Source organism: Hevea brasiliensis, chromosome 8 (assembly GCF_030052815.1).
Source record: "Hevea brasiliensis isolate MT/VB/25A 57/8 chromosome 8, ASM3005281v1, whole genome shotgun sequence".
NCBI classification, from domain to species: domain Eukaryota; kingdom Viridiplantae; phylum Streptophyta; class Magnoliopsida; order Malpighiales; family Euphorbiaceae; genus Hevea; species Hevea brasiliensis.
In genome coordinates, this window is record NC_079500.1 from 27,410,523 (window position 1) to 27,438,488 (window position 27,966).

General features: G+C 32.4%; 2 protein-coding genes across 3 annotated transcripts; one reads left to right on the forward strand and one right to left on the reverse strand.

Moving 5' to 3' along the window:
* Nucleotides 1–854: 854 nt before the first annotated feature.
* On the reverse strand, nt 855–6,569 carry LOC110654676 (bZIP transcription factor TRAB1). 2 transcript variants are annotated; one of them, XM_021810744.2, is made up of 4 exons: nt 4,067–6,569; nt 2,831–2,902; nt 2,721–2,750; nt 855–1,307 (listed from the first exon to the last, which is right to left on the reverse strand). In XM_021810744.2, the coding sequence occupies exons 1-4, from the start codon at nt 5,201–5,203 to the stop codon at nt 1,233–1,235; spliced, it is 1,314 nt and encodes a 437-aa protein (XP_021666436.2). In that variant the 5' UTR covers nt 5,204–6,569; the 3' UTR covers nt 855–1,232. The 2 variants fall into 2 exon arrangements, with proteins under 2 accessions (XP_021666436.2, XP_058007493.1); XM_058151510.1 differs by lacking the exons at nt 855–1,307; nt 2,721–2,750; nt 2,831–2,902 and adding an exon at nt 3,214–3,733 and having other exon boundaries at nt 4,067–5,279.
* Nucleotides 6,570–21,891: 15,322 nt separating this feature from the next.
* Nucleotides 21,892–23,715, forward strand: LOC131182116 (uncharacterized). The gene has a single exon (XM_058150761.1). It carries the CDS (start codon nt 21,892–21,894, stop codon nt 23,713–23,715), a length of 1,824 nt encoding a protein of 607 aa, XP_058006744.1.
* Nucleotides 23,716–27,966: the final 4,251 nt, after the last annotated feature.

Consider the following 27,966-nt stretch of genomic DNA (forward strand, 5'->3'; position numbering starts at 1 on the left):
AACGCAAAACATGTATATGTATATGCAGGCGCTCCAAATGACGCTTTAGGGAATTTGGGTTGGTTCTGTTTTTGGAAAAAAATAACCGAACCAAAATGAAAATTGAAATCATAAAAATTTCAAAACCAAACTAAATCGTATAGACTAAAAAACCGAACTGATTGAATCAAATTGGTTCAGCTCGATTTAAACCAAAATATGCCAACTCCCACTAGAAATAAGCTTGCCCTTGAAAATTGTTTTTTTGGAGTTGAGTCCGCTGTAATTGATCCATTTTGAGTTGGATGATGGCATCGGTGCAATTGAGTTGTTGGGCCTTGTTAACAAGGAGGCATTTGCTGCCATGTCGGCCATGTGGTTGAATGTGTAGAAATTGGGCTTAGGAGGGATAGGTGAGAGGCAGAGAATGTTAGGGTGAGCAGTAAAAAATCTGAATGCAATGTAACCAGAAGGAAAGCGAGGTTGCAGGTTGAGAGTACATAAGAAGAAAGGTTGTAGAGTATGCAGGTGAGAATCAGCAGAAGAAACGTCAATGCTGGCGTCCAAGGATGAAGTGAATGAAAACGGGAGACAGGTAAAGGATATTAAAACACAGTAGAGGTCTTGTCTAAACAATCGCAAAGAATCGGCTAAACCCCAGAGAGCCTTATGGCTTTCCTTCTGTGTGTTGTAACACCTGAACCAAAAAAGATAACTAGAAAAGATATGTAGGTACTGCTGATCTCAGCATTCAGGAGTGAAAAACAAAGCTGAAATTTATCACAAAACCTTCTACTTCCTAAATACGCATTCATCTTTAGGAAATTTGTAAAGCTGAAAAGGAAATTAGAAAAGAGCTAAAAAAGGCGTGAGGATAACCATAAAATAATAGAGAGCAAAATCACCTACGCCAATTGTTATACAGATGTCATTAATAAAGCTAGTTCTTTGCTGTTAAAATTTATTAAGCTAACAGTGCAATACCTCTTAGCAAACTAGCTTCACTATCCTACATGTCCTCTACGAACAAATGAAAAGCAAATAGAGATGACACTAATAAGAAAGTTTAATCTATAGTGTGAAACCAATTTCAAGTCATAATTTACAACTCAACTCTCTGTACCTATACATACAGCTACCTAACCTTCAAAGTATAAGATGCAGGTGAAAGCTGCACCCTCCAATCCCTACACACAAATGGCGAAGACTGCATTCTCAAGCTCTACTACTGTCCACAATCAATAATATGAGCTCTACGAAGGGCCTGTCAGTGTCCTCCGCAAGCATTGCCTTTTAGATCCCCGTTGCCCATTTATTGTGTCTAAAAACTGCCAAAACAGAAAAGGATCATAAGCTTCTTATCTTAGCTGCCAAAAGTTAAATTGTCTTCACAAATTAGGAAAACTTAGAAGAAAACAGACTCTTGATTGAATAGTTAGTTTTATCAAGAAAAAAAGCCCTTCAATAAGGCAAATCTACAATGCGATTTGAAATTGAGAGCGTCTGTAATGCACTCAAAAAGACCAAGGAAGGGAAGAGAAAGATCAATTTGAAATTTATCATCAACTCATTCCTTAAACTACCTTCTCATTTTCGTCAACCTAGACAGCATTATTGGCTTTTGTCATAAGTAAGCATTTATATGGTTCAGTTTCAAACTACTAAGTTTACTGAAGGTCAAAATGGATGAGAGATAATTCCTAGCTCACTCACCATGCAAATCCAAGCAAACTTATTGTCATCTTAGCTTTAATAAAAAATTGTAATGACTTCACATGGTATTGTAATGACTTCACATGGTCATCTTCGTTTTAATAAATTGAGAACAAAAAATTGGTCATAACACTACAAGGTTCATTATCAAGAAAACCAATCTTGAGATACCTTATTTCTGTTGATTTGGCTCCCCATACAACCTAATGTTGATAATATCATCCATTCCCATCTTTTAACACAGATTTGAAAAGACTGAGAATTAAAATTCGTTGATCAATAATTTTGACACCTTGGAAAGGAATTATCAAAATAAGCACATAATCAGAGAATTTACTACCATATATGAATAGTAAATTTGCTTTCTGTAAAGAGTGAGCATTCGGTTCGAACCGAACCGAACCAAACCGAATTGAACCGAATTAAATTATGAAAACCGAATTACATATTTTAGAAATCGAACAGAACTGAAATGGATAAAAAATCGAATCGAACTGATCTGTTCTATTTCGGTTCGGTTTAGTTCAAACCGATCGGTTTTAATTTTTTATTATTTTTTAATTTAGACTTAATTTTCAAGTTATTTGATCTAATTTTGACTTTGGTTTGAACCTAATAACCATTAATCAATGAAATTAAACAATTTTTATATATATAAAATTAAATATAATTCATAAATTCCCCATAAAAATAAATTAATTCAAAAATCGATTCGATTCGATTCGATTTGGTTCGATTTGAATATATAAAATTATCATTCGGTTCAGTTAGGTTTAACCTTTTTTTTCCTCTTCAAAGCCGAATTGAACCGAAATAATAGAAATTTTTATAATATAAAACCGAATCGAACCGATTGAATTTTAAAATCGAACCGATTAAACCGAACTGATTTAGTTCGGTTCGATTTTTTAGTTTGAGCCGAAATCTGCTCACCCCTACTTTCTGTTCATGAATAATGATTTAGGATCTTGTATTTGATCAGAATTCAATTTAAGGTGAGGCAATGATATTAGTAATGAGGCCAATACCTGATTTTTCTGCATTTCCATAATTTCTGCCTGCAGCATAGAAAGCAAGGTCAAGGAAGTTCGATAGAGCCTAAAATTTTCTGAGATTTGAACTTAACAAAAGAATTTACCTGTTTTCTCTGCAACTCTTGGTTCAGTTCTCTAAGTTTTGCAACCTCTGCTTCTAGCTCCAATGTATAGGCCTATAAGGAACCCCAAAGAGAAATTTAGCAACATTTGCAGTTCATACTGAAGTTTTTCCAATTAGTAGCCAAGCTGATGCGCTCAGTAGAAATTTCTCAAACCCCAACAGCAGGAAAAATTTCAACAACTCCCTAGGAATACTGTGATTTGCATTTAAACTTTCTTTTATTCAGGATTACTGTGAGATGAAACAGTGCCATGCTTCCTGTTATGCATCATTAATTCACAATACATCCATCAAAATGATGGATGCTTTAAACAAGCATCCTTCAAAAGTTGAAAGATAATTAGTCAAGTAAAACCTCAGAAATACATTCCCATCATATGGCCTTGAATTTATTCTGACACCATGAATTGGAGGGCTATTTATACAATCACCAAAAGTGGATAAATAAGTCAAAATAGGCCAGTTTCATACGTTCTCTATCATGTACCCCATGTGGCAAGTTACATTGTTCTTGTGCTAAAGATCTTCTTAGTCACTAGCTAAAGCTCCTTTTAACACTAAGGGCATTAAGACTGCACAGTTCAAATTTAAGCATTAATGTTTGCATAATTACAATAGCACGATCACCATCACATTATCTTATGTCAGATTATTCCTTCTGACCACGAAAAACTGATACAAGAACAGCAGCTTGTAGAGACAGTGTTGGAAACACGCAGCAGTGGCAATTAAATGAAGACAAATATCATATTCCTGACAAGCAGGATTCTAAAAAAATGTTGGCTAATTTCTGTCTGTCCAGTAATTTCTAAATGTTCCACCAATATGCAACCTTTCTTCAGAACAATTTGCAATGTCTCGTTGATGCAATCAACATAATATCCTGGCATTGCCAAATGTAACTAAATCATGAGTGGAGCTTTCTTCAAACTAATTCATTAGCATCTTAGAGAAAAATTATAAGACGAAAATCAAGGGATTTTATGGATGAAATCTACACGGGCAGAACAAGGTAGTGGCAAACAGACATTAGACTAGATTTCTAAGCTGCAACGAAAAAAAACTTGGACCCATAAAATTACTACCAAGAAAACAAATAGCCCCTTGATTAGGTCCTAAGTATCATAATCCAATCAAATTACAAAGACAACTTAAAAGAGTTGGATATAGTATTCAGTAAGTGATTGATGCATAGTAGTTCATTCACTAAACTCACCTGCATGCGAGCCCTTGACCTTGCAGCAGACTCTCTATTTTTTATCATTCTCCGATGTCTTCTCTCAATTACCTTCTCCAAAGCTGCACTGGCTTTTCTTCCCCGGCCAAACATGATAGGAACTGGTGAAAGTGAAGAAAGCGTATCTGCATTATTTTTTGTGATCATATCTGGTGATATCTGATTTGCAGGAGCTGGTGTTACAACTGTAACAGTCCCAGCACCTAAACCAACCATTCCCATTCCTCCACCATGAACTAAATTATTGTTTATCGATGTATCTGCAATCCCAACAACTGAACTCCTCACTCCTGGTTTGGCAAGCTGAGCACTGCTCACTAAATGCATAGGTGATGCAAAAGCCGCATTTGTGGGCATGGCGAAGAGTGGTTGCTGCTGCTGGGGTTGGTTCTGATGCTGCTGCTGCTGAGGTAGTGGCTGAGAGGATCTGATTCCACCTACATTCAGGGCTAAATTTGCAGGCTGACTAGTAACGATATTATTATTGTTTTCCACTATTCGTGTCCCCACGAGTCCATTGGTTCGATTTGGCTGCTGAAACCCAAGAGCTATACCAGAATTGGTGTTGTTATTATTATTACTACAATTATTTAGACGCGATAATTCATCAAAGAATCCGCTATTGTTTGGTCTTCCAATTAGCTGAGTATCCTCTCTCACGACCCCTGCCCTGGTCAAGAACTGCTCCAAAGTCATCTCTCCCAAAGTCTCTTGTCTCTGAGGCAAATTTGATCCCATGTTGCTCCCATCTTTAGCACCATCCGTTCTTTCTTTCATCAAGTCTTTCCAGACCTCGTCAACAGTCTTCTGACTTAATGTCCTGGGCAAAGTTAAAGAACCTTGTCTTTGCAAATTCCCATCAGAGACACTTCCTTCTCCAGCACCAACAGTACTTGTCATTGCCTGAGTCTCTTCAGCTGTCCATATGTTTTTCAATAGCTCCTCCATGTTCATTGATCCAAAGTCCTTTCCAAATCCTCCACCCCATGTGCTCTGGAACTCGTCAAAGGTCAATGAGTATACTGAAGGCTGGCGGACTAAACCTGATGGCTTTGCATTGCTGCTCTCCCCCGCTGGGGCATTACCAAAGTTCTTGAAGTTCAAATGAGACCCCATTCTTGACAATAGTAGTAGCAACAGTCACAGCTCAATCAAACAGGCCTGTATCTTTTTTTCTTCCAATTTCAGTAGATCATAATGAAATCCCACTCCTTCCAGCTTGTTTTCTTCAGATTGAGATCCAAAATTCACCATAATGAAGTAAAGAGTGAGCAAAGCATTAGCATGCTTACATTTTCAGTTCAAATCATAAAATGAAAGAGAACCAAATTCTAACAACCACTAACATAAAAACTACAGTGGAAGACAACTAAAAAATTCTGTGTGACAAAACCAGAGTTAGCTGCAGCTTGAAAGAGCTGAAAGAACACAAAAATGAAAGCTCAAGTGATACCCCATTCCCAAGAACATTTGAAAACACACCAACCAATAAATATCTTCAAATAAGTATAATAAAGTTCCGCATGGCATCCAATATTTTACAGAAAACAATTAAACACTGAGATATAGCTTTGGAGAGGTGAAGTCAAGAAAGTTAGATGTTTCAAATAAGATCCCTCATTCAAGAATTTATTAAAACAAACAGAACTCTAGCTTGGAAGAATTGAAATCATAAAAACACGACTTTCAAAGAAGAATTCTCACTCAACAATTTGCTAGAAAGAATCAAGCTATAGATTAGAAGAGTCAAGAGGGGAAAAAAAAGGTACAGAAAATGCAAACAAATCAAGTATAGATTTATAGGGTTGTGAGAAAATAATAAGATCTCTTCTCCAAGAATCTCAAACGGTACCAAATACAAGAACTGGAAGTTCCAGAATCAAATCAAACAAACAAAGATAGCCATTAAATTGATGCAGCTCAATTAAATCTCAGGCGCTTTGGTCATGTTATCCTCCAATTCCAGATCCAAAAAGATTATCAAAATTCTTTCTTTCACAAAAATAAAAAATAAAAAAAAAAATCCTTTTCTGATAACTTTTTCATATCCAACTCAAATAAATATCAAACTTGAGCCCCCAAAAAAAATTTTAAAAGCAACTCATTTATCCAAATCAGAACCACTGCCCAGTGAAAAAATCACTAGAATCAAACCCCAAACCCCATTCCATTTCTGGATTTCAACTTTCGTTGCCAGTAACACCACCCCAAAAAAAAAATACAAAATCAATCCACCATTCGAGTTCGAGCACCACAACTCCCTCCATCAGCTAAGAACTCATCATTCATCAAATCAAAATAGAAAATTAAATAAAAAAACCGAATTTCTAAAAAAACCCGCACAAAACCCAAAAAAAACAAAAACAAATAAGAAAAATAAATAAATAAATAGAAGGAAAATAAAAATAAAAAGTACACTTAAATACAACAAAGCTACATAGAAAGAGAGGGAAACAGACGGAGGGAGGAAGATAGGAAATAGCAAGCGGTGGGATTTTTACTTACCTTTAATAATTTTAATTTTCTTTTTTTTTTTTAAATGAAAGTTAAAAAAAAAAAAAAAATCGGCGTGGAAACTAGGGAGCGACTCTGAACAGTGTCGTTTCTCTGAGCTTGGCCGGTGGAGGCGACAAGTGTCTACTGCACGTCGACACGAGTCGCCATTTAAGGGCCTAAAGTGCTGATTTTTTTTATTTTTTATTTTTATTATTTTAATCAGAGTCACCCACATCACGCAATGTGAGCCAATAAGAGAGAGTTGAAAGATGGATGTGATGAGTAACCAATGAGATTGTGCAAGGTGGGTTTTTTCCATTGGATTCCGCTTTCCGACACGAGGAATTGGACGGTGATGGGATTGGCTTTGGTTGTTTGTGGCTGCGGGTGGTGGGATTCAGTGTGATGTAGGTGCAGTTGGTGATTGAATACGAACCGTTCGTTTTGAGAGAATTATTTTTTTTCTTATCGGATTGTGGCACGTTTGAGATTGAGATTAGGTGGTAAAAAAAAATTTTTTTTTAATTCATTTAAATGTTATTAAAAATTTTATAATTAAAATATATAAATTAAATTTTAAATAAACTTTTAATTTTATTAAATTTATTTAAAAATATATTTTATCAATAATAATTCCGATAAACTGCTTTTGTAATTTGGTCTTATCAAGACATGATTGATCATGAATAAACACTATTTTGTATTAAAAGAATTATAATATATAAGAAAATATGACTGAAGAGACAAATTCATGAACAGATAACATATCTTTAGTTTAGTAAGCAAGCTAATCTACAGTGCTTTATAGCATATTTTGTAATTTAAATTTAAAAAACTATAATAAAAACAAAATAAAATTTGAGTGAGCAGTTTAATAACTAAAAGAGTTTATCTTCTTTCTATAAATTTAACTTAGATGTTGAGTAATTATTGACCAAACGAAAGTATCTATAATAAATTTTAATAAATCTTGTCCATTATATATTTTTTTAATGTAGATCATATATAAAATAAAAAAATATTAGACTTAATTTTTTAAAAGTATTTATACTATTGTATAACAAATGTTCAAAAAATCCATTGATAAAACTTACAATTTATCGAAATTTTTTGACTTCAAAAAAGTTATATAAATTATCGACAGGTTTCACAACAGTTGGTAAAATTTTTACTTAACAAAACGTGTATGATTTATTAATAAATTTTAATGATAAGTTTTTGAATTAGAAAATATACAATTTAACATTAAATTTTTAATCCATTGATAATTTATGCATGAAAAAATCCTGCCTTTAAAGCCCTTCTTTTATATCAATTAATAATGGATTTCAAAATCCATTACCCATCAAATTTTTAATGCATTGGTAAATCATTTGACATTAATAAAAAGGCTTAAAATTTAATTTAGTCTATTTTTAATTTTTTATTTAATTTAATTCATAAATTTCAATTTAAATTTAATTTAGTCAAAAAATAAAGCAAATCAAGAAATTAAATTTCTTAATTTTCATGCTTAAATAAATATTTCAAAAAATTTAGTTTCAAAATTAAGAAGTTAAACTTTTGAATGTTTTATTTAAATTAAAAAATTAAGAAATTTAGCCCATAATTTTTTTATTTTTAGGTTAAATTAAACTTAAATTGAAACTTGTAGACTAATTTGAATAAAAAGTTGAAAATGAATAAAACTAAACTTTTATAATAAATATAAAGGATAAATTAAATATTTTATCTTAATAAAATGATTAATTACCAAAAAAATTGTGAAATTTGACAATTTTTATAATTAAACTTTAAAATTTACACAATTGTCAATTAAATCCTTATGTTTGATTAATGTCTTAAATAGACCATGACCTTCAAAAAACTGTTAATACACTTAACGGAGTTTCTGAAGGAGCGGAAGTATGAAAAATACAAGTTTAGATCATTAAAATTCAAAATTTTTCATCTAAGGTCACATGCATCATGCAAGATTTATTTTCAGCATATTAAAATTCTTTTAATATATTTTTGGATCTACATTTGTCATTTAAGATTTTAGAATTAACAGATTAATCCATTAAAATACTATATTAGATCAAGAACAAGTGCACTAACCTTTTGATACACTGCAATGTGTTTGACACCTTTGGGATGCATCTTTAGGACACTAGATGTTGTCCTTCTAGCTTGTCCACACCAAGATCACCTATAGCAGCCCTTGAACAACTTCTAAAGCTTTTTCTATGAATTAGAAAATCAAGTTTTGCCTTTTGAGAGATTACAGATGTAAACAGGACACTAGAAATAATTTCTAGTATTTTTAATTCAATAAATTATTTGCTAATCTCTTTGAATTAATGAGAGATAAAGAAGAAGAGGGGAGAGGGCAGCCAAGGGTGGCGGCACAAAGAGAGAATAGCAGCCCACACGTTTTACTCTTTCATAACAACACTTATATAGCTAGGTCACCACTTAAACCCTTACCACATGTCACCTTCTGATTGGCTCTAGGTTTAATTGACCCAATCACATTGTGCCAAGTGTCAAACCTATATTTAATCTTAATTTTAATCATCTTACATGATTAAAAGACATATGGCAAGCTTATGTGTAGTGCCATGTGTTACTATCTCATGGTATCACATGTCACCTTGTGAAATGACCAAAATACCCCTGGGTCTTAATTTTGAGTTCTCAACCCAAAATAATTATTTCTCTTCTTCTAATCAATTTATATCAAATATAAATAAATTAATTAATTTTTTATTAATTAAATTCATATTTAAATACTTTAAATATAAATTTAACTTATACTATATATCTAATAATCTAGATTTGGTTTCAAGTGATGCTAGGAACTTTGCAATCTAATTGCAAACCAAACCCATTTAATTAATCAATTAAACTCTTTAATTAATTAATTAAATTATATTTAATTTGGTGATTACTTGTGTATGTATGTGACTTACTAGGCTCATCACTAATTGGCAATGAGACATGATATCAACTCTTAATATCATCAGAACTCTTTCTTACCATAAATGATTTCTCTAAATCATTTTATGCACCTCATAGACCATGGTTAACACCTAGCATAGCATGCCATGGCCACCCAATCAGTAATAGGGTTTACCTTAAATGAACCTATAATCATATGTTACCATGCACTAGAATCTCTCTGTTACAAAATCCCAACTCAAGCTGGAGTCATGGTTTATGTCAAACCCTATTTGCTATGAATATTATGTTCTCTTTTAATTCCAGTTCTTGATTTAAAGAATTTTCTCATCAGAAACTCTTTTCTGATTAAATCTATCTGTCCTGGCCAGGAACTTGAAACATCAAGAACAATTAAATGAACATAGGATTTTATCCCTATTTACTTAGAGGAACAGATTCCATCTTGATCAACACCTACCTCCATATATAACTAATAGGAGCCAACATATGCCCATATACCCATACACAATACAAGTATGAAAGCAGTATCAAACTCAAACCACTTATATACAAGATAACTGTGCTATCTCAGGTCTAAAGATTATATGCACTGATATGATGTATTACAATATATTAACAAGAGTAAACTCCATGTGCTTGTCATAAATGTCATTGGTTCGACCTACTTATCATATATAAGTACCTATCATGTTTGTTATATGGCATGAGACTCACCATTCCATCTTATTTATATCTCATATAAATAACTTGGAAACAAACATGAATACAATCTTTCTGGATAAGTCATGTCCTTATTGTGAAGTATCCTCGATTGTGAACCTATTTATGATACTTTATGCTATAAATACTTTCACTCATATTCTTAACAACTTAAGAATAGAATTTCTAACAAAATATTAATGGATCTTTTTTATTACACATAAATATATTATGTAAACTAAAAAGTGAAAATGCCTTTTATTAATAAAACATGTACGAGATACATATTAAATGATATGCTCTATGGCATACTACTAACAGTTTCATGTCAGCTGTCATATTATAATTGAAAAGACACATCAAAAACCCTAAATTTGTGTTAATTGCCAAAAAAACTATGAAGTTTACTAATTTTTACAATTAAACTTTGAAGTTTGCATAATTACCAATTAAATACCTAATGAACTACCGAACTTCACCTACCGATAACTCATTAAGTACCCTACAAGGGATTTTAAAACAATTTTCTTACTTTTTATAAGTGGTGAGCATTTTTTAATAGGTATCAAAACATTTAATTAGAGTTTGAAAACTATTTAAGATTTTTGTCAAATTTTATTTTTTCGTAAATTTTATAAAAATTTCGGCAGAGTGCCGTCTGTATTTTAAGAAAAGAGTTCTTCAAATACCTGTAAAAAGCACTTCCAATAATTTGTCTCAACAACTTCATCAATTTCACAACCATCCCAACCAATTTCAACATCATTCCTCAATTTCCAAAATTCAACAATCATCAAAATACTATTAATTAATTTCATTCAAATTAAAACAAAATACTTCCATTCATATTTCATTAAAGATAAAACAATTTATATACATTACTCTAAATATTTACATTAGGAAAAATCCAAACCAAAATTTATTACATGCTTTATACAACTGCTCATGACCATGTTCTATATTTACATACATTACATATATCAAAATAAATTTTTACAATTAGGGTATAAAATACCCGATAAACTTCAGAGAAGGTAGCTCCTCAATCCTCAGTAGCTCACTCTGCTGCTCCTCTAATCTCTATATCTGCGACAGCAATAACAGCCATCGCTGAGTACTAGGACTCAGTGATGCACAACATACTGAAATAGACTTTATGTGGAATTTAAATCATATTTATTCAAAATTAAAATTGAACATGAGCAATACATTCAAAACATGACTTATAAAATTTTAATCCAAACAATTTCATTTCAAAAGTCTCAAAACACATTTCATAAAAACACACAGTTATATCATGTCATTCGAAATAATAATCATCTCAATAGTCAGAGGCTTATGAGAAGTCACATCACAAGGCTAGCTAGCTAGCTCAAATATATGGGAACCTATTCTTTTTCTTCTTCTACTGGCACACACCTCAACACTTCAATCAGAGAAGGAATCAAAATTCGAAACTGATTTCCTCCACTAGTCATGCTAGTGAGGTATTCAAATATATGGTTATGACACTGTGGTTTCAAAACTGTCTTAGCAATTTACTAAACATTTATTGACATCTCAAACATACACAAATAACTTTCAACAATTTAAAACAAAAGCATAATAAATATTTCAATACAATAATGTCACAATTCAATATTTCAATTCATTCAAAACCATGTGCAAAAGAAAATTTACAGAATTTCTATGTTGTGCACAAACCTTATACGAGTCGCCTCTTGGCCTTGACTCGATCCCTCGGGTTCTTTCCCGGTATTCCTTTCCACTGAAACACACAGTTTCACAGTGTTTCAGTATCATAACTCATCATAATCCAAAATAAATTCAATTCACTTATACCTAGCTTTAATATGCTACAATTGACGTTCTTTAAAATTTATGTTTTGGGGTTACTATTCACTATACTATTCAAGTCAATTTGTTGACTTTCTAAGGCTTAATAGGTATGGGAATTCCAACTATACTCACATACCACATTTGGGTCATCAATTTTGTTGGTTTTGGTTGTTTTCTTAAAACTTAAGTCTTTTAGGCAAAATTTGTAAATTTTCAGTTTTTGTGTCCTATGTTGCACTGTTCTATTGGTCATGTTGCTGTTAAAATTTGGCTAAGTTTTCTTCATAGAAATTGTTCCTTATTATCTTAACTTTATTCCCCTTTTTGAATCACTCTATTTGGAGTTTTGTAGCTCAAGTTATAGCCATTTAAATCATGGCTGCCGAATTGGCCTAACCCAAATTTCTGGGCACCAAAACTGGTTCTGGCAGTTTTAAGTTACCAATTTTGGGTGGCTAAATGACTTGGTTAAGGGCATAACTTGGATTTGTGTTCTTCCTAAAAGTTTTAGGTCTATATCTCAGCTTTCTACTGGTAAAATTTCAGGTCATGTAGACCTGCCTAGCCCAAGTTATGGCCAGATGAACAAATACTGTTCATTTGGTCATTTTTGTACAGGTTAGAACACTCACATCCAGATTTGGCCAATTTGTTCACTATGCTATGGTCACTTTTTGGGCATGATTCCTAAATGAAAAATGTGTCATTTTGTGTCTAGTTTCATTCCCAATTAGCCTCATACAAATTGGGATTGTAAATTTTCAGTTTTGATCTCTAAAATGGACCTTGGTCATGCTGCCTGCATACTGCCCACATCCAATCTGAATCTCCACTCAATTCCAACACTTCCAACACACCCCAATTGGTCACAAATGACCATTTTTCACCTCAAACAAAGTCAAACACACCATTTGACCACTTCTCCAAATTTTCGTCTTCCAAAACCTAGGTGCCAAAATCCTAACTACACAATTTTGAAATTTTATGCAATTTAAGTCATTATTCAACACCTACCCATATATTTCAACTCAATTATGCTTTTTAATTCATCAAAACCATGAAATCTCTACTCCCTTAAGGCTGGCCAAAATTCACAATTGGTCCTCCAAAGATGTTTTCTTTTGATTTTTAAGTTGAGTTCTAGGTTAGTTAAGCTAAAAACACAAACAATACACTGAATTTTTCAACTTAAATTACTAACCTCAACTTGGATGTTAAATCTTCAATTTTCTTCTTCTTTTCTTCTTTCTTTTCTTGCTCAAGCTTCTTCTCAAGTGAAGTCAACAAGTTTTTATGGATTGATTTTGGAAAAGTTAGGGTTTAGTGGGGAAAACTCAAGCTTTACCAAGCTTTAATGGTGGTTTTGGCAATGGAAGAGAGTGAAATGGTGAGGCTGCCGAACTTGTGGGAGAGGAGAGCTGATTTTTTTTGTTTTAATTTTATGTATTTTAGGTCTTATTTTTTGTATTTGAATTGGTCAAAAATTGTGAGAAATTAAAAATTAATTTTGACATCATAATTGATGTCATCAACATGATGTAAGAAAACTTTTTCTTTTCTCTTTTTTTTTTCATTTATTTTTCTTTAGTTCTTTAATTTAATTCCCGATTCTGAAATTTTATTTTCTCCGATTTTATTTGACAGTTAGGTCAGGAGTCAGCTCTCAGGGTCAATTGATCAAATTGCCCCTCGCCAGTTTGATCCGATTTGCAAATAATTCAATATTTCTTCCGGATCCTGACCTAATTATTTGATAGACTTAACAATTCTTTTTTATGATTTTCTCTTTTTCACTGTGTTCGCAATAGTCTTAAGGACTGCAGCGTCACATTTTACGGTTCGAAATTTGAGTTTAAATTGACTTCGCAGTCCTTCCGAAGAAGGTCACCCATCGCTATGACTCTCGGCTGATTTAACTTCTTGTGTTCTGTTTTTCTTATTTATACTCAACTAATTGACAATTACTAATTATTCGTGTTCAGGGCTTATCTAGGTTTCTTAGACGTAGTTTTAATTCTCTTAATTGTCCGGACTGACACCTATCATCGGAACAGTGAAATATACCAGGCTATACAAATAGAGGTGTTACATAAGAAATTATAAGCCAAATTTTGTTCTATAGATATAATTACCATATCCCATTCTAGTCAACATATACATTCAAGCCAATATTAACAAAGCTTGTTCACTGTTACTATACATATGCATAACAACATAAAACAACCTCAGAAAAAAGAGCAAAATAAAACAAAATCAAAATTTTCCTCATCTCGATGGTCAACTCTTTCTTCAAATAAACTATTTCATCTTCTAAATTTTTTTTTCTTTGTCAACACTTCAACTTTGTTTTTAATGTGTGCCGAATGCACCAATTAAAAATAATTTACCTAAGCTACTTGTATATAAGGTAAGCAGAGGTCGATCCCACAGAGAATGAGTAAATGCAAATAAGAAAACATATTAGAAACACAAATAAACAAAAGAAACTTAAAACAAATAAAATAAACACCTAATATATCAAATTAAACATGCAGAGTAAAATAAAATGGGGGTTTTTAATATGTGTTCACTAAACTACTGAAGTTAAACTAAGAATATTAGAATATAAACTAAAGCTAATGACACTTATGAAAACTTAACATAATCAGATTGCAACAAATTCATTAGAGAGAGTGTATCTATCATGTAACATGTATTGATCATTGACTAAAAATGCAAATTTATTCAATTGAGTAAATTAGTTATAAAAGCTAACAATTTTCCTATCTTTCCTTACATATTAGATTAACCAGGAAGTGCTATACAATTAATCCATTGTTATTGTTGACCCCGTGTAGCTCAAAATGAGCATTGATTTTGATGATAACAAAACTCAAAGAGAATCTATCTAACCTAACCTTTAAGTGATGTGTAGATTCTTTGTCTTATGCATAAAGAACCTTTGAAGTTGCATCTAAGAAGAAAAGATACTCAAAGGCATTCCAAGACAAATCCAAAATGAGAAAAAGACTATGGAAGCCAAGACTCAAAGAAAAGGTATGAAGAGTATAGTGTTAGAGTCTTAGGCCTTTTTGTGAAAAAGAATAGATGAGAATTTAGTCATATGGAGCTCAAAAATGGAAATTTATTTTCTGATTACTTTTTCTCATCATGACCTTGAACACAATTATTGAAATATTTTTTAAAGGTCTAAATCATTTTGCATTGCAAGTTGAGACATGCAGCTGTTGACTTAGTTTCCTAACTGGTTTGCTAAAATTTTCGGTTTGCTAATATGTTTGCTAAAAACATTAGTTTGCTAACCAGTTCTTGATCGCTCCTAAAATTTTATTAGTTTGCTAATTTATCAGAGCTGCTCAACTTCGCACAAAAGGACAAAATAACGGCTATTTTGTCTTGGGCAGTGTGTATAATGTTCCAAAAGGGTTTCAAACGGTCTAAAATAATTTGGGACTATAAATACACCTTCTTTACTTCATTTACAATTTAATGAAAGCTTACATTTGATCTCCAACATTGAATTTTCATTTATTGCTTTCATTCAAGAGCATCTAAAGATTTTGAGCTACCATTGGCAAATCAACTCATCTCTTCTTTATAGTTTGATTTGTATTGAGTAAGAGTGAGTGTTGAAATATTGAATTGCATTCAAGAGAGGTTGTACAAGCACCTATTGAAGCTTGGAAGTGTAAGTGCTTGTGATAGCACTTGTGGAGGTTTCAAGCTACCTTGGTGTAAAAGCTTGGTGTTGAGAAATTGTAAAGGGCTTTTGGTCTCTTGCCTTCAAAAGAGCAAATAGTGGAGAAAAGACTCAAAGAGGGTTCTTTGAGAGAGTGGATGTAGGCTAGCTAAGCCGAACCACTATAAAATCCTTGTGTTTGATTTCTCTAACCTTTACCTCTTTACTTTTATGCAATTTAAATTTCTTTTCTCATATACATGATAGTGAATGTTGGTTAAATAGATTGAGTTGATAAATTTGTGGACATATTGAGAGACTTGAGAAAATTAGTTGATAAATGCTTTATTAGAGATTGCCATATACATTGATTGAGAATTGAATTGCAACATAGAAACACATTGTTGAAGCACATATTACTTTCGTTATATAGAAGAATCACAGAGTTGAACAAAGCCACAATTTTTCATTAGGCTATAAGCAAGGGCCGAAAAATTGTTAAAGTCCAATTCACCCCCCTCTTGGACTATTTTGGGACAACAAATTGGTATCAGAGCTTGACTCTCTTGCTTAGGTATTACAACCTTAGAGTGATCCATAATGGCTAGTTCATCTAGTAATACCGCCAGTATACTGCACCTTTAGTTGAAGGATACTCAATCACTAGACCACCGCTTTCAATGGCACTAATGATTCATTTTGGAAAGTAAGAATGAGAAATTTCATACAATCTGTAGATATTGATGCATGGAGAATTATTAAAAATGGCCCACATGTTCCTCAAAAGAATGGTACTGGAACTACAAAGGTTCCAAAACATGAAGATGAATATGATGACAATGATTGGAAGAAAATCTCTATAAATGCTAAAGCTATTAATATTTTGCATTGCTCACTTGACCTTAATGAATACAATCGTGTTTCAGATGTCAATCGCTAAGCAAATTTGGGATAAGCTTGAAGTGACTTATGAAGGAACTGATGTTGTTAAAGAATCCAGAGCAAACCTTCGATTCGAGATTATGAGTTGTTTGATATGAGGCCAGAGAATCAATTGCGTATATGAGTACAAGGTTTACCGATCTTGTAAATCTTCTCAAAGCACTTGGTAAAAAATTTGAGGAAGCTGAACTTGTGAAGAAAATTCTTAGATCACTTCCAAAGTCTTGGGAAGCAAAAACAACAGTTATCCAAGATACCAAAGATTTCAAAACGTTCACCTATGATGAACTCATTGGTTCTCTCATTGCACATGAGATGGTATACAAGAAGGATGAAGTTGAATATGAGCAAAAGAAGAAGAAAAGCATTGCTCTCAAATCAAACAAAGATGAAGATAAGAAGAAAGGAGTTGCATTTAAAGTTGACTCAAGTGACAACTCAAGTATTTCAAGTGATGATGAAGATGAAATGGTCAGTGCTTGCAAGAAAATTTAAAAGAGCTTTCAAGAAGGGTGGAAGCAAATACAAGAAATTCTTGAAGAAGTATACTCCCAAGGATAAACATTTCAAAGATTCAAAAGAAGAAATTGTATGTTATGAGTGTCACAAACCTGGACATATCAAGCCCAAATGTCCACTACTCAAAAAGAAGAAAGGAAAAGAAGATAGGAGCAAGAAAGCTATGAAAGTAGTATGGAGCAACAGTGAAGAGTCTTCAAATGATGAATCGAGTGACAAAGAGGTCTGCTCTTCTTTGTTTGATGGCATGTGAGGAGAAAGTTGAAAGCTCACAAAAGATGAAGAAAGCGACAATGAGGTAAATTCTTATGAATCTCCTAATGTAGAAGAACTTGAACTTGCATTTGCTAGAGTATATGATGAGTATAGAAAATACAAGAGAAAGTGCACTAAAATGAATTTAGAGATTGAATCATTGAGATCACAAAACACTGCCATGTCCAATGTGTATAAAGAAAATGAATTTTACAAAGGACAAATTGCTTTGTTTAAAGAATTAGACTTAGAGTTGAAAATATCAAAAGAAACATGTGAGATGCTCATTGAGAAAAATAAAGTTCTTGAAACTAAGGTAGAGTCTTTGACAAATGATTTAGCAAAATTCACAAAAGGAAAAGAAACTCTAGATGTACTTCTTGGAAACCAAAGAATTCCGAGTGAAAAATATGGAATTGGTTTTGATGGTTTCATGAACTATGACAAATATAAGAATCATTTCATTAAAGCATCTACTTCTTCCCTGCCTAATGTTACATGTTATTACTGCAATAAAAGAGGTCATATGATTAGTTCTTGTGCATTTAGAAAAGGTCATCTTAAGACAAAGAAGGTATGGGTACCAAAGGGAACCTTACCTAAGGTCACTAACCCCCAAGGACCCAAAGTTGCTTGGGTACCTAAAGCTAAATGATTAAATTTCAGGTTTGTTGCAAAGGAATGAAGGAAAGTGATAAATGGTATATAGATAGTGGTTGTTCAAAGCACATGGTAGTGAAAAGACAAGTTTTCAAAAATTGCAATGAAAGATGGAGGATATGTAAAATTTGGAGACAAAGGGAAAGGAAAAATAATTGGAAATGGCACAATTGGCACCAAACCTTGTATTGAAGATGTATCGCTTGTTGAAGGTTTGAAATACAACTTGCTAAGTGTAAGCCAACTGTGTGATAAAGGCTTTGAGGTAAAGTTTACTTCGTCTCTGTGTACAATCAATAGTTTAGATAATGACACATTGTTCATTGCAAATAGATCAAATAATGTTTACTTGCTTGACATGAATAATTTTGAAACTAATCATGGTACATGTCTAGTATCTCTTGATAACTCTAGTTATTTATGGCATAGAAGACTGGGTCATGCAAGCATGCATACACTCTCAAAACTGTCTAAGAAAGAACTTGTTAATGGTCTTCCTAAGATTAAGTATGAAAATGAATTTCAATGTAGAGCATGTGCACTAGGAAAGCATACTAGAGCATCTTTTAAGTCTAAGAATATTGTGTCTACCACTAGGCCATTAGAATTGCTTCATCTTGATTTATTTGGACCCGTAACTCCTACTAGTCTTGGTGGAAAGTCATATGCTTTAGTTATTGTTGATGACTATTCAAGATATACATGGACATTTTTCCTTGCTCACAAAGATGAAACTTTTGAAAAATTCACCTCTTTTGGTAAAATGGTTCAAAATGAAAAAGGCTTTTGCATCTCATCTATAAGAAGTGACCATGGAACTGAATTTGAGAATCATTTGTTTGAGAAATATTGTGATAAATATGGAATCAATCATAATTTTTCAGTTCCTAGGACACCACAACAAAATGGGGTAGTAGAAAGGAAAAATAGGACTTTGCAAGAAATGACTAGAACTATGTTAAGTGAAAATAACTTGCCAAAGTACTTTTGGGCTGAAGTCATAATACATCTTGTTATGTGTTGAATAGAGTTTTGATTAGACCAATTTTGAAAAAGACCCCTTATGAGCTTTGGAAAGGAAGAAAACCAAATATCTCATATTTCAAAGCATTTGGTTGTAAGTGCTATATTTTAAATAACAAGAAGGATAATTTAAAGAAGTTTGATGCTAAATCCGATGAAGGAATCTTTCTTGGGTATTCAACAAAGAGTAAAGCCTATAGAGTGTTCAATAGAAAGACTTTGGTTATTGAGGAAACTATTCATGTATTGTTTGATGAGGCTAACCCTTCTATTAGAAAGAAAAATGCTTGTGATGATAATGATGAACAGGTTTTTGAAAAAGAAAATATAATATCAAGTCAAGAAATGGAACAAGTTGATGACAAAGATGAGGAAACTCAAGGAGAAACTACAATAGATGTCCATGATGCCAATGAAGATCAAATTAATGAAGAAATGCCAAATTTGGAAGATTTACAAGTAAATGAGCCCCAACATGAAGATTTACCTAAAGATGTGAGATTCCATAGAAACCATCCTCAAGAAGACATTATTGATGATCCATCTCAGAGGATGATGACTAGAGCACAATTGAGAAGATATTTTGGTAATGTTGCTTTTGTTTCACAAATTGAACCTAAATGTTTTGAAGATGCTCAAAATGATGAAAGTTGGATTCTTGCTATGCAAGAAGAACTAAATCAATTTGAGAGAAATAAAGTTTGGAATTTAGTGCCTAGACCAAAAGATCATTCAATTATTGGTACTAAATGGGTTTTAGAAACAAAATGGATGAAAAGGCAATGTTGTTAGAAACAAAGCTAGACTAGTGGCTCAAGGCTATAACCAAGAGGAAGGGATTGATTTTGATGAAACCTTTGCTCCGGTTGCTAGAATTGAAGCTATTAGAATGTTGTGTGCCTTTGCATGTTTCAAGGATTTTATGCTTTATCAAATGGACGTCAAGAGTGCATTTTTAAATGGTTATATTGATGAGGAAGTGTATGTTGCTCAACCTCCAGGCTTTGAAAATCATGAGTATCCAAATCATGTTTATAAACTTACTAAAGCCTTATATGGTTTAAAGCAAGCTCCTAGAGCATGGTATGAAAGGCTTAGTAAATTCCTTTTACAAAATGATTTTCAAAGAGGCAAAGTGGATACAACACTTTTTGTTAAGAAGCATCATAATGATATGCTCATTGTGCAAATTTATGTTGATGATATAATTTTTGGTGCGACTAACGAATCTCTTTGCAAGAAATTTTCTAAGATTATGCAGAATGAATTTGAAATGAGCATGATGGGTGAGCTCACATTCTTCCTTGGACTTCAAATTAAACAAATGAAAGATGGCATCTTCATAAATCAATCAAAGTACATCAAGGATATGCTAAAGAAATTTAAGATGGAAAATTTGAAGAGCATGGGCACTCCTATGAGTTCAACAATTAAAATGGACAGTGATGAAAAAGGTAAAGAAGTAGATACCAAGCTTTATAGAGGTATGATTGGCTCTCTTTTGTATCTTACTGCATCTAGGCCAGATATACACTTTAGTGTTTGCTTGTGTGCAAGATTTCAATCATGTCCAAAAGAATCCCATCTAAGTGCAGTTAAAAGAATTTTTAGATATCTCATAGGGTCACAATCAATTGGTTTATGGTATCCAAAGTGCGAATCATTTAATCTTGTTGGCTATAGTGACTCTGATTTTGCTGGAAGTAGACTGGACAGAAAAAGTACCTCAGGTACTTGTCAATTTCTTGGTCATGCACTAGTTTCTTGGCACAGTAAGAAACAAACTTCAGTAGCTTTATCTACAGCTGAGGCAGAATATATAGCTGCTGGTAGTTGTGTTGCTCAAATTCTATGGATGAAACAACAATTGGAAGATTTTGGTTTAAATTATAATCTTGTTCCAATTAAGTGTGACAACACAAGTGCCATAAACTTGGTCAAAAATCCAGTCCAACATTCAAGAACTAAACATATTGAGATTAGACATCATTTTATTAGAGATCATGTTCAAAATGGAAATATCAAAATAGAGTTTGTTGCCTCTGAAAATCAACTTGCTGACATTTTTACAAAGCCTCTTAATGAAGAAACCTTTTGTAGAATTAGAAGGGAAATTGGTATGTGTGAATCACTTGCTTAAAATCTAAGTCATAATAACTTCATGTATCTACATTTTATTAAATGTGTAATTGATCTGCTGTGATATTAGTTTGCTGAAAAATCCTTAAAGTATATTAGCTAACTTGTTTGTGTACTCGCGAAATTAGTTTACTAGGTTGTATGCTAATATTGCGTGACGAAAATTAGTTTGCTATATCTTGTACTGTTCAAATTTCAAACAGAAAGGTGAGTGTTCTTGAAATTTTTCTGCATGTTTCAGCAATGCATTTATCTTTTTTCGATATTGCATTCTCAGTGCTGTGTCAGTCATATAAAAATGTTTATATGTATATAGGGACAGATAAACTTGTTTGAAATATATAATAAAATAAAGAGTAAGAAACCTGGTTCAGTTGAAAGTACAGTGACACTGAAAAGCGCGGGACTCAAGAGGACTTAAATCCTCTGCCACACGAAACCTCACGCGTTCTCTCTCTCCTCTGTATCGATTGCCGTCACCTCCCAAAAACCATACCCGATACCTTTTTCAGGCGAAGCATACCCTAACTCACCGAAAATCTCAATTTCTTTTTCTCTTCCTCTCTTCACTCACCAAAATACCATTACCCGATTTCATTTTGTCTCAATGGCTCGTACAAAACGAAAATCCCCTGTTGTTGCCGCTTCATCTTCCTCGTCAAGATCCGACAATGCTCCTGTCGCGGCATTACGGAAGAAAATGAAAGGTAAGCAAAATGTGCCGAAATCTAAATCGGTTAGTGAGTCTTCTCATTCATCCAAAGGTGTTGAAACACCTAAATCCACACCAAAAAAGAAAAAGGCGGTACAGAAGCAAGGGACGGAGGCTCAAAAGAAAATGGGTATCGCAAAGCTTTCGGGTTCAGTGGATAAAGCACTGTTAGATTGCAAATTTATCAAATGGGAGTACTTTAATCAGGTAAACTTTCACTTTAAAGAGCTTTTTGAATTTCAAGGTTGGTTGGGTGTCTGTGAATGCGCAAATGAATATTACCCTAGGCTTGTACAAGAATTTTATAGAACCTTGCGCACTGTTGATGATGAGGATCGATTTGAAGTCATTTTGAATACAAATACATATAGTGTCTCTGTTGAATTGATAGCCACGGCTTTAAAATTGCCCAATGATGGAAATAGAATTTCCACGCATAAGGATGTTGCTAGAGTAGCAGGTTTTAATCTGGTTGAGTTTGAGAATGAGGTATTTCCTGCTAGCACTGCCAAAAATGAGAAATCCACCAGTACCAAAGCCCTCCAGCATATCAAAATTATTCACAGTATGGTAAACTATGTGTTCTGTCCGAAATCTGGCAGTTATGGCTATCTGAGTCACTTGGATATGTGTATTATGTGGCACATTGTGAGTAAAGTTAGGTTAAATTTAGCCTACTTAATTTTCAAAAACATGTGCAAGGCCTATGGAATTGGTAAACTGCCCTATGCACACTTGTTGACTGCTGTGTTTAAAGAGCTAGAGGTGAATGTCACTAAGGAAAGCTCTAGAGGTGACTTGATAGTGCTTAGAGAAATCCATTCAGACACTGATGGGAGAAAGACCAGATTTGAAAAGGGTAGTTCTTTCACTGCTAAAGTTGATTCTGGTTCTGGTAATGAAGTTTTGAATGAAATTCAAGGGCTAAGAGCTGCTGTTAATGACCATTTTAGCTCAACAACTCAATCTCTTGATATTCTCAGAAAATTTGTAGATGTTGTTGACTATAAAGTGAGTCACCTACTCACTCAAAATGAGGAGTTAAAGAAGCTGATTCTGGCTCTTCAGCAGGCCAAGGGACTTGGAGTTCCAACTAAAGTTGATGTTGGTACTCAGGTTTCTGCTGATAAGGGAGAAAGCAACAAAGTTGAAGAGTCTCCTGCTGATATGGCATGTGAAAGTGGTAAACTTGCTGAAGCAGAATTTGAACCTGTAGTGGATGCCCCTGATGAACAAGCTAGTGACCAGGTTCTTGAACCTGAGATTGATCCTACAGCTGATGTACCCACTGCACTTGATGATCCCAAGGTTGTAGAAGCTGCAAGTGAGTTACCCAAGGAAAGTGAAAAGGTTCCAGAATCTGAACCCATTGAGCCTACTGCTCCACTAGTTGAACCTCCTCCTGCTCCACTAGTTGAGCCAGCTGCTATTCCTACGCAACACCAGGAACCTTCTGTAAAAGATCACCAAGCTAGTGCTCAAACTCAGCTATCTGCAGTTGCTGCCCCTGCAGCAAAGAAAGGTACGAAAAGGTACAAGTCAACCGTATCAAATCCGTACCAGACCCTCGCTGCTGCTCTTGAACCACCTTCTGAAGATGATGAGGCCGAGCCAGATGATCAAGTGGCTGACCAACCACCTCCGGCCCCTGTTATTAAACTGCCTAGGAAGAAAATGGTGCCTACAAAATCCACTCGCAGGAGTAAACGACTTAAATAGCATCTCATCTGGATTTTTAGCTTACTGATTGCATTTTTAGTTTACTAGTCTGTGTGCTACTTTTGGTTTTTAGTTTGCTACTGTCTACCTTACTGCATTTACATTTTGGCTAACATGATTCTTTTTGGGTATTTTCTCCTGTTTCCTTTTTGATTGATGACAAAAAGGGGGAGAATGGATATGGATATGTGAATATGTGTTTATATATGTGTTTATACTTGTGTTGATGAACATGGAAACTTGTGTTGATGAAACATGGAAATATGGAAATGTGTTGATATACTTGAGAAGTGTAGTGATACTTGTGGATATATGCTTATACTTGTGTTAATACTTGTAAATTGTGAATATGCTTTATAGCATAAATTCAGGGGGAGCTTATGTACAGAAAATGAACTTCTTGGAAATTATATGCATGTATTTAGGGGGAGCATTTTCGGTATACTATACTTGGATTTACACACTCACACATATTCTCACACACTTTTATTTTTGACTGATTGATTCAGTTGAGTTTTGTCATCATCAAAAAGGGGGAGATTGTTGACCCCGTGTAGCTCAAAATGAGCATTGATTTTGATGATAACAAAACTCAAAGAGAATCTATCTAACCTAACCTTTAAGTGATGTGTAGATTCTTTGTCTTATGCATAAAGAACCTTTGAAGTTGCATCTAAGAAGAAAAGATACTCAAAGGCATTCCAAGACAAATCCAAAATGAGAAAAAGACTATGGAAGCCAAGACTCAAAGAAAAGGTATGAAGAGTATAGTGTTAGAGTCTTAGGCCTTTTTGTGAAAAAGAATAGATGAGAATTTAGTCATATGGAGCTCAAAAATGGAAATTTATTTTCTGATTACTTTTTCTCATCATGACCTTGAACACAATTATTGAAATATTTTTTAAAGGTCTAAATCATTTTGCATTGCAAGTTGAGACATGCAGCTGTTGACTTAGTTTCCTAACTGGTTTGCTAAAATTTTCGGTTTGCTAATATGTTTGCTAAAAACATTAGTTTGCTAACCAGTTTCGATCGCTTCCTAAAATTTTATTAGTTTGCTAATTTATCGAGTCGCTCAACTGCACACAAGGACAAAATAACGGCTATTTTGTCTTGGGCAGTGTGTATAACGTTCCAAAAGGGTTTCAAACGGTCTAAAATAATTTGGGACTATAAATACACCTTCTTTACTTCATTTACAATTTAATGAAAGCTTACATTTGATCTCCAACATTGAATTTTCATTTATTGCTTTCATTCAAGAGCATCTAAAGATTTTGAGCTACCATTGGCAAATCAACTCATCTCTTCTTTATAGTTTGATTTGTATTGAGTAAGAGTGAGTGTTGAAATATTGAATTGCATTCAAGAGAGGTTGTACAAGCACCTATTGAAGCTTGGAAGTGTAAGTGCTTGTGATAGCACTTGTGGAGGTTTCAAGCTACCTTGGTGTAAAAGCTTGGTGTTGAGAAATTGTAAAGGGCTTTTGGTCTCTTGCCTTCAAAAGAGCAAATAGTGGAGAAAAGACTCAAAGAGGGTTCTTTGAGAGAGTGGATGTAGGCTAGCTAAGCCGAACCACTATAAAATCCTTGTGTTTGATTTCTCTAACCTTTACCTCTTTACTTTTATGCAATTTAAATTTCTTTTCTCATATACATGATAGTGAATGTTGGTTAAATAGATTGAGTTGATAAATTTGTGGACATATTGAGAGACTTGAGAAAATTAGTTGATAAATGCTTTATTAGAGATTGCCATATACATTGATTGAGAATTGAATTGCAACATAGAAACACATTGTTGAAGCACATATTACTTTCTCGTTATATAGAAGAATCACATAGTTGAACAAAGCCACAATTTTTCATTAGGCTATAAGCAAGGGCCGAAAAATTGTTAAAGTCCAATTCACCCCCCTCTTGGACTATTTTGGGACAACAGTTATCGCACCCAATTCAAGACTAGAGCACCTTATAATTAAGTTTAATGATAGCATTAATCATTAGAAAACTCATTCAGCATGGTTCATAACCTAAATGTTGTCCCTTGTAGTAACCAAAAAGGAGGAGTGAATTGGATTCTAATTAAAAATGTAAAAGGCTAAGAGGGATTTTTGAGAATAAGCACCTCCTCTCTTCTCAAAGCCCTCATTAAGAATTCACTCCGTTATAATAATCTTCTTTAGGTGAAGATTGAACCCCTTACAATCTTGAGTGCAACCTCTAACACTCTTATAAACCTTACAACCATTAGTGCAAATCTAAACACTCTCATATTTCCTTTTTACTCAAAGAGCAATTCAATACTCTGCAACCATTCTCTACTGAAAAGAAATAATAAATCATTTAACAAACTCACTTTCCATCTCAAAACAACAAAGAAATTACAACTCAAAAGAAATTCCAATGGATTAAATGCTTTCGCTCAAGTTCTAGAGAAAGAAAGTATGAAAGAAAGTTATAATACAATAAATTCACAAATAACTGATTGTTGTTACTTTTTTTAGATAAAAAAACACATTATATTTTATAGTTTTGGCATAAATATGACCGTTGGAGGTACATTAAATATAAAGCTAACCATTTAACCACTTAAAAACACATCCTAATGACTTTTAGAAACTCAATTTCGGCTATCAAAGTCTCCTCCTTTGACTGCCGAATTTTATTCTACCAAAATATTATTTTTGAAAAATAGATTTTGGCTGCCTAAGTCTCCCATTTCGGTTGTTAAAATCCATTCTATCCAATTTTCCTAAAAACTTAAAAAATGCATAACTTTTGATCCCAAAATAGAATTTTCGATCTATTTAAAACGTTGAAAAACTAATTCAATGTATTTTTCAATTAAAATACTTTCTAAAATTAATTTTATATTTTTAAAAAAAATAAAAAATCTATTTAATTCCCCCTATCAAAAAATAGGTAAAAATTAAATTAAATAAAATTTTTTAATAACATATAGATTTGAGTCAATATAATTAATAAAATGGGATTAATAAAACATAAAATAAATAAAAATTACATAATCCTATAAAAATTTATTTTTCTATTTTACTTTTTTTTAATTTTAATTTAAAATAATTTGATAATTTTGAATTTTAAATTATGGGTTTCTTGAACCACGTGGTCGCTCATGATTCATCCACGTTTTGTTAGTATTATTATTATTTAAAAAAAAAGGAAAAAAATGGACAGCGTAGATTTGTGGTGGTGGGCCACACCTGCGTTGGAAGAGCTAAATAGTGGCGTCAAGTGTACGTTATTTCTGTCAGACTGGAGAAAAGTGTACATTGACTCTGAGTCTTGCTTTTTACGGATTGGAGAAAAGCGTAATTTAAGGTTTTACGCCGGCTCGATCTCGTCTTATGCATATTATTATATTGTATTTTTTTAAATAATTAAATTTCTAATTTTAAAAATAATTATAATTATTACTAAATAAAAATTTCATTATTTTATTTTTCTTTTTCTTTTTTTAGTTTTTGACATGTTATATAGACATATAGGTGTTATTGTTACGGCTTTAATAATACAAGTTTTTTTTTTAATGTGCATTTCATGTTTTTTTTGTGTTTATTATTGTATTAAATTTTTATTATTTTTATATAATATAATATTATTAATTATTATTATGATAATATAATAATTTTTAATTTTTTAATAAATATAATAAGAAATGAAATTTATTATGAAAAATTTATTATTGTAATATAATTTTATAATCACAAGTGTTTTATAAATATATATATATATATATATATATATATATATATATATATATATATATATATATATATAAATTATTTATTATTTTATTGATTCATATATTTTTATATTAAAATTTTTTAATAATTAAATTTTGAGTTTATTAAGATTAATTAATTTTTTTATATTTTTATAATTTTTATAAAATATATATAATGAACATGAAAAATCTAAACTTTTTTCAATAATATTTAAGAGTTTTTATATATATAATAGTAAAATAAATTTAATTTAGTATAATTTCATATAATATTAATCTCTTTTTAATTATAATTATTCTAAATTCGATTTTTTAATTTTGTTTGATAGAATCAATAGTGCATACCCATATTAATAAATATTAATATTATTAATTTTTATTTAATATATAATATTTTACGTAAATTTATATTTTCTTATGATATGAAAAAAAATTTAAAAATAATATTGATAAATATATTTACACTAACAAATTATTATTTAATAAATAATAAATTAATAATTA

What these genes read in the sequence shown, in the direction of transcription:
- LOC110654676 (XM_021810744.2), bottom strand. Translation starts at nt 5,203, where the DNA reads ATGGGGTCTCATTTGAACTTCAAGAACTTTGGTAATGCCCCAGCGGGG. An exon ending in GGTCAAGGGCTCGCATGCAG is followed by an intron (nt 2,903 to 4,066) that starts GTGAGTTTAGTG and finishes GGTTCCTTATAG; the next exon opens with GCCTATACATTGGAGCTAGA. An exon ending in TGGAAATGCAGAAAAATCAG is followed by an intron (nt 1,308 to 2,720) that starts GTATTGGCCTCA and finishes CTGTTTTGGCAG; the next exon opens with TTTTTAGACACAATAAATGG.
- LOC131182116 (XM_058150761.1), top strand. Translation starts at nt 21,892, where the DNA reads ATGGCTCGTACAAAACGAAAATCCCCTGTTGTTGCCGCTTCATCTTCC.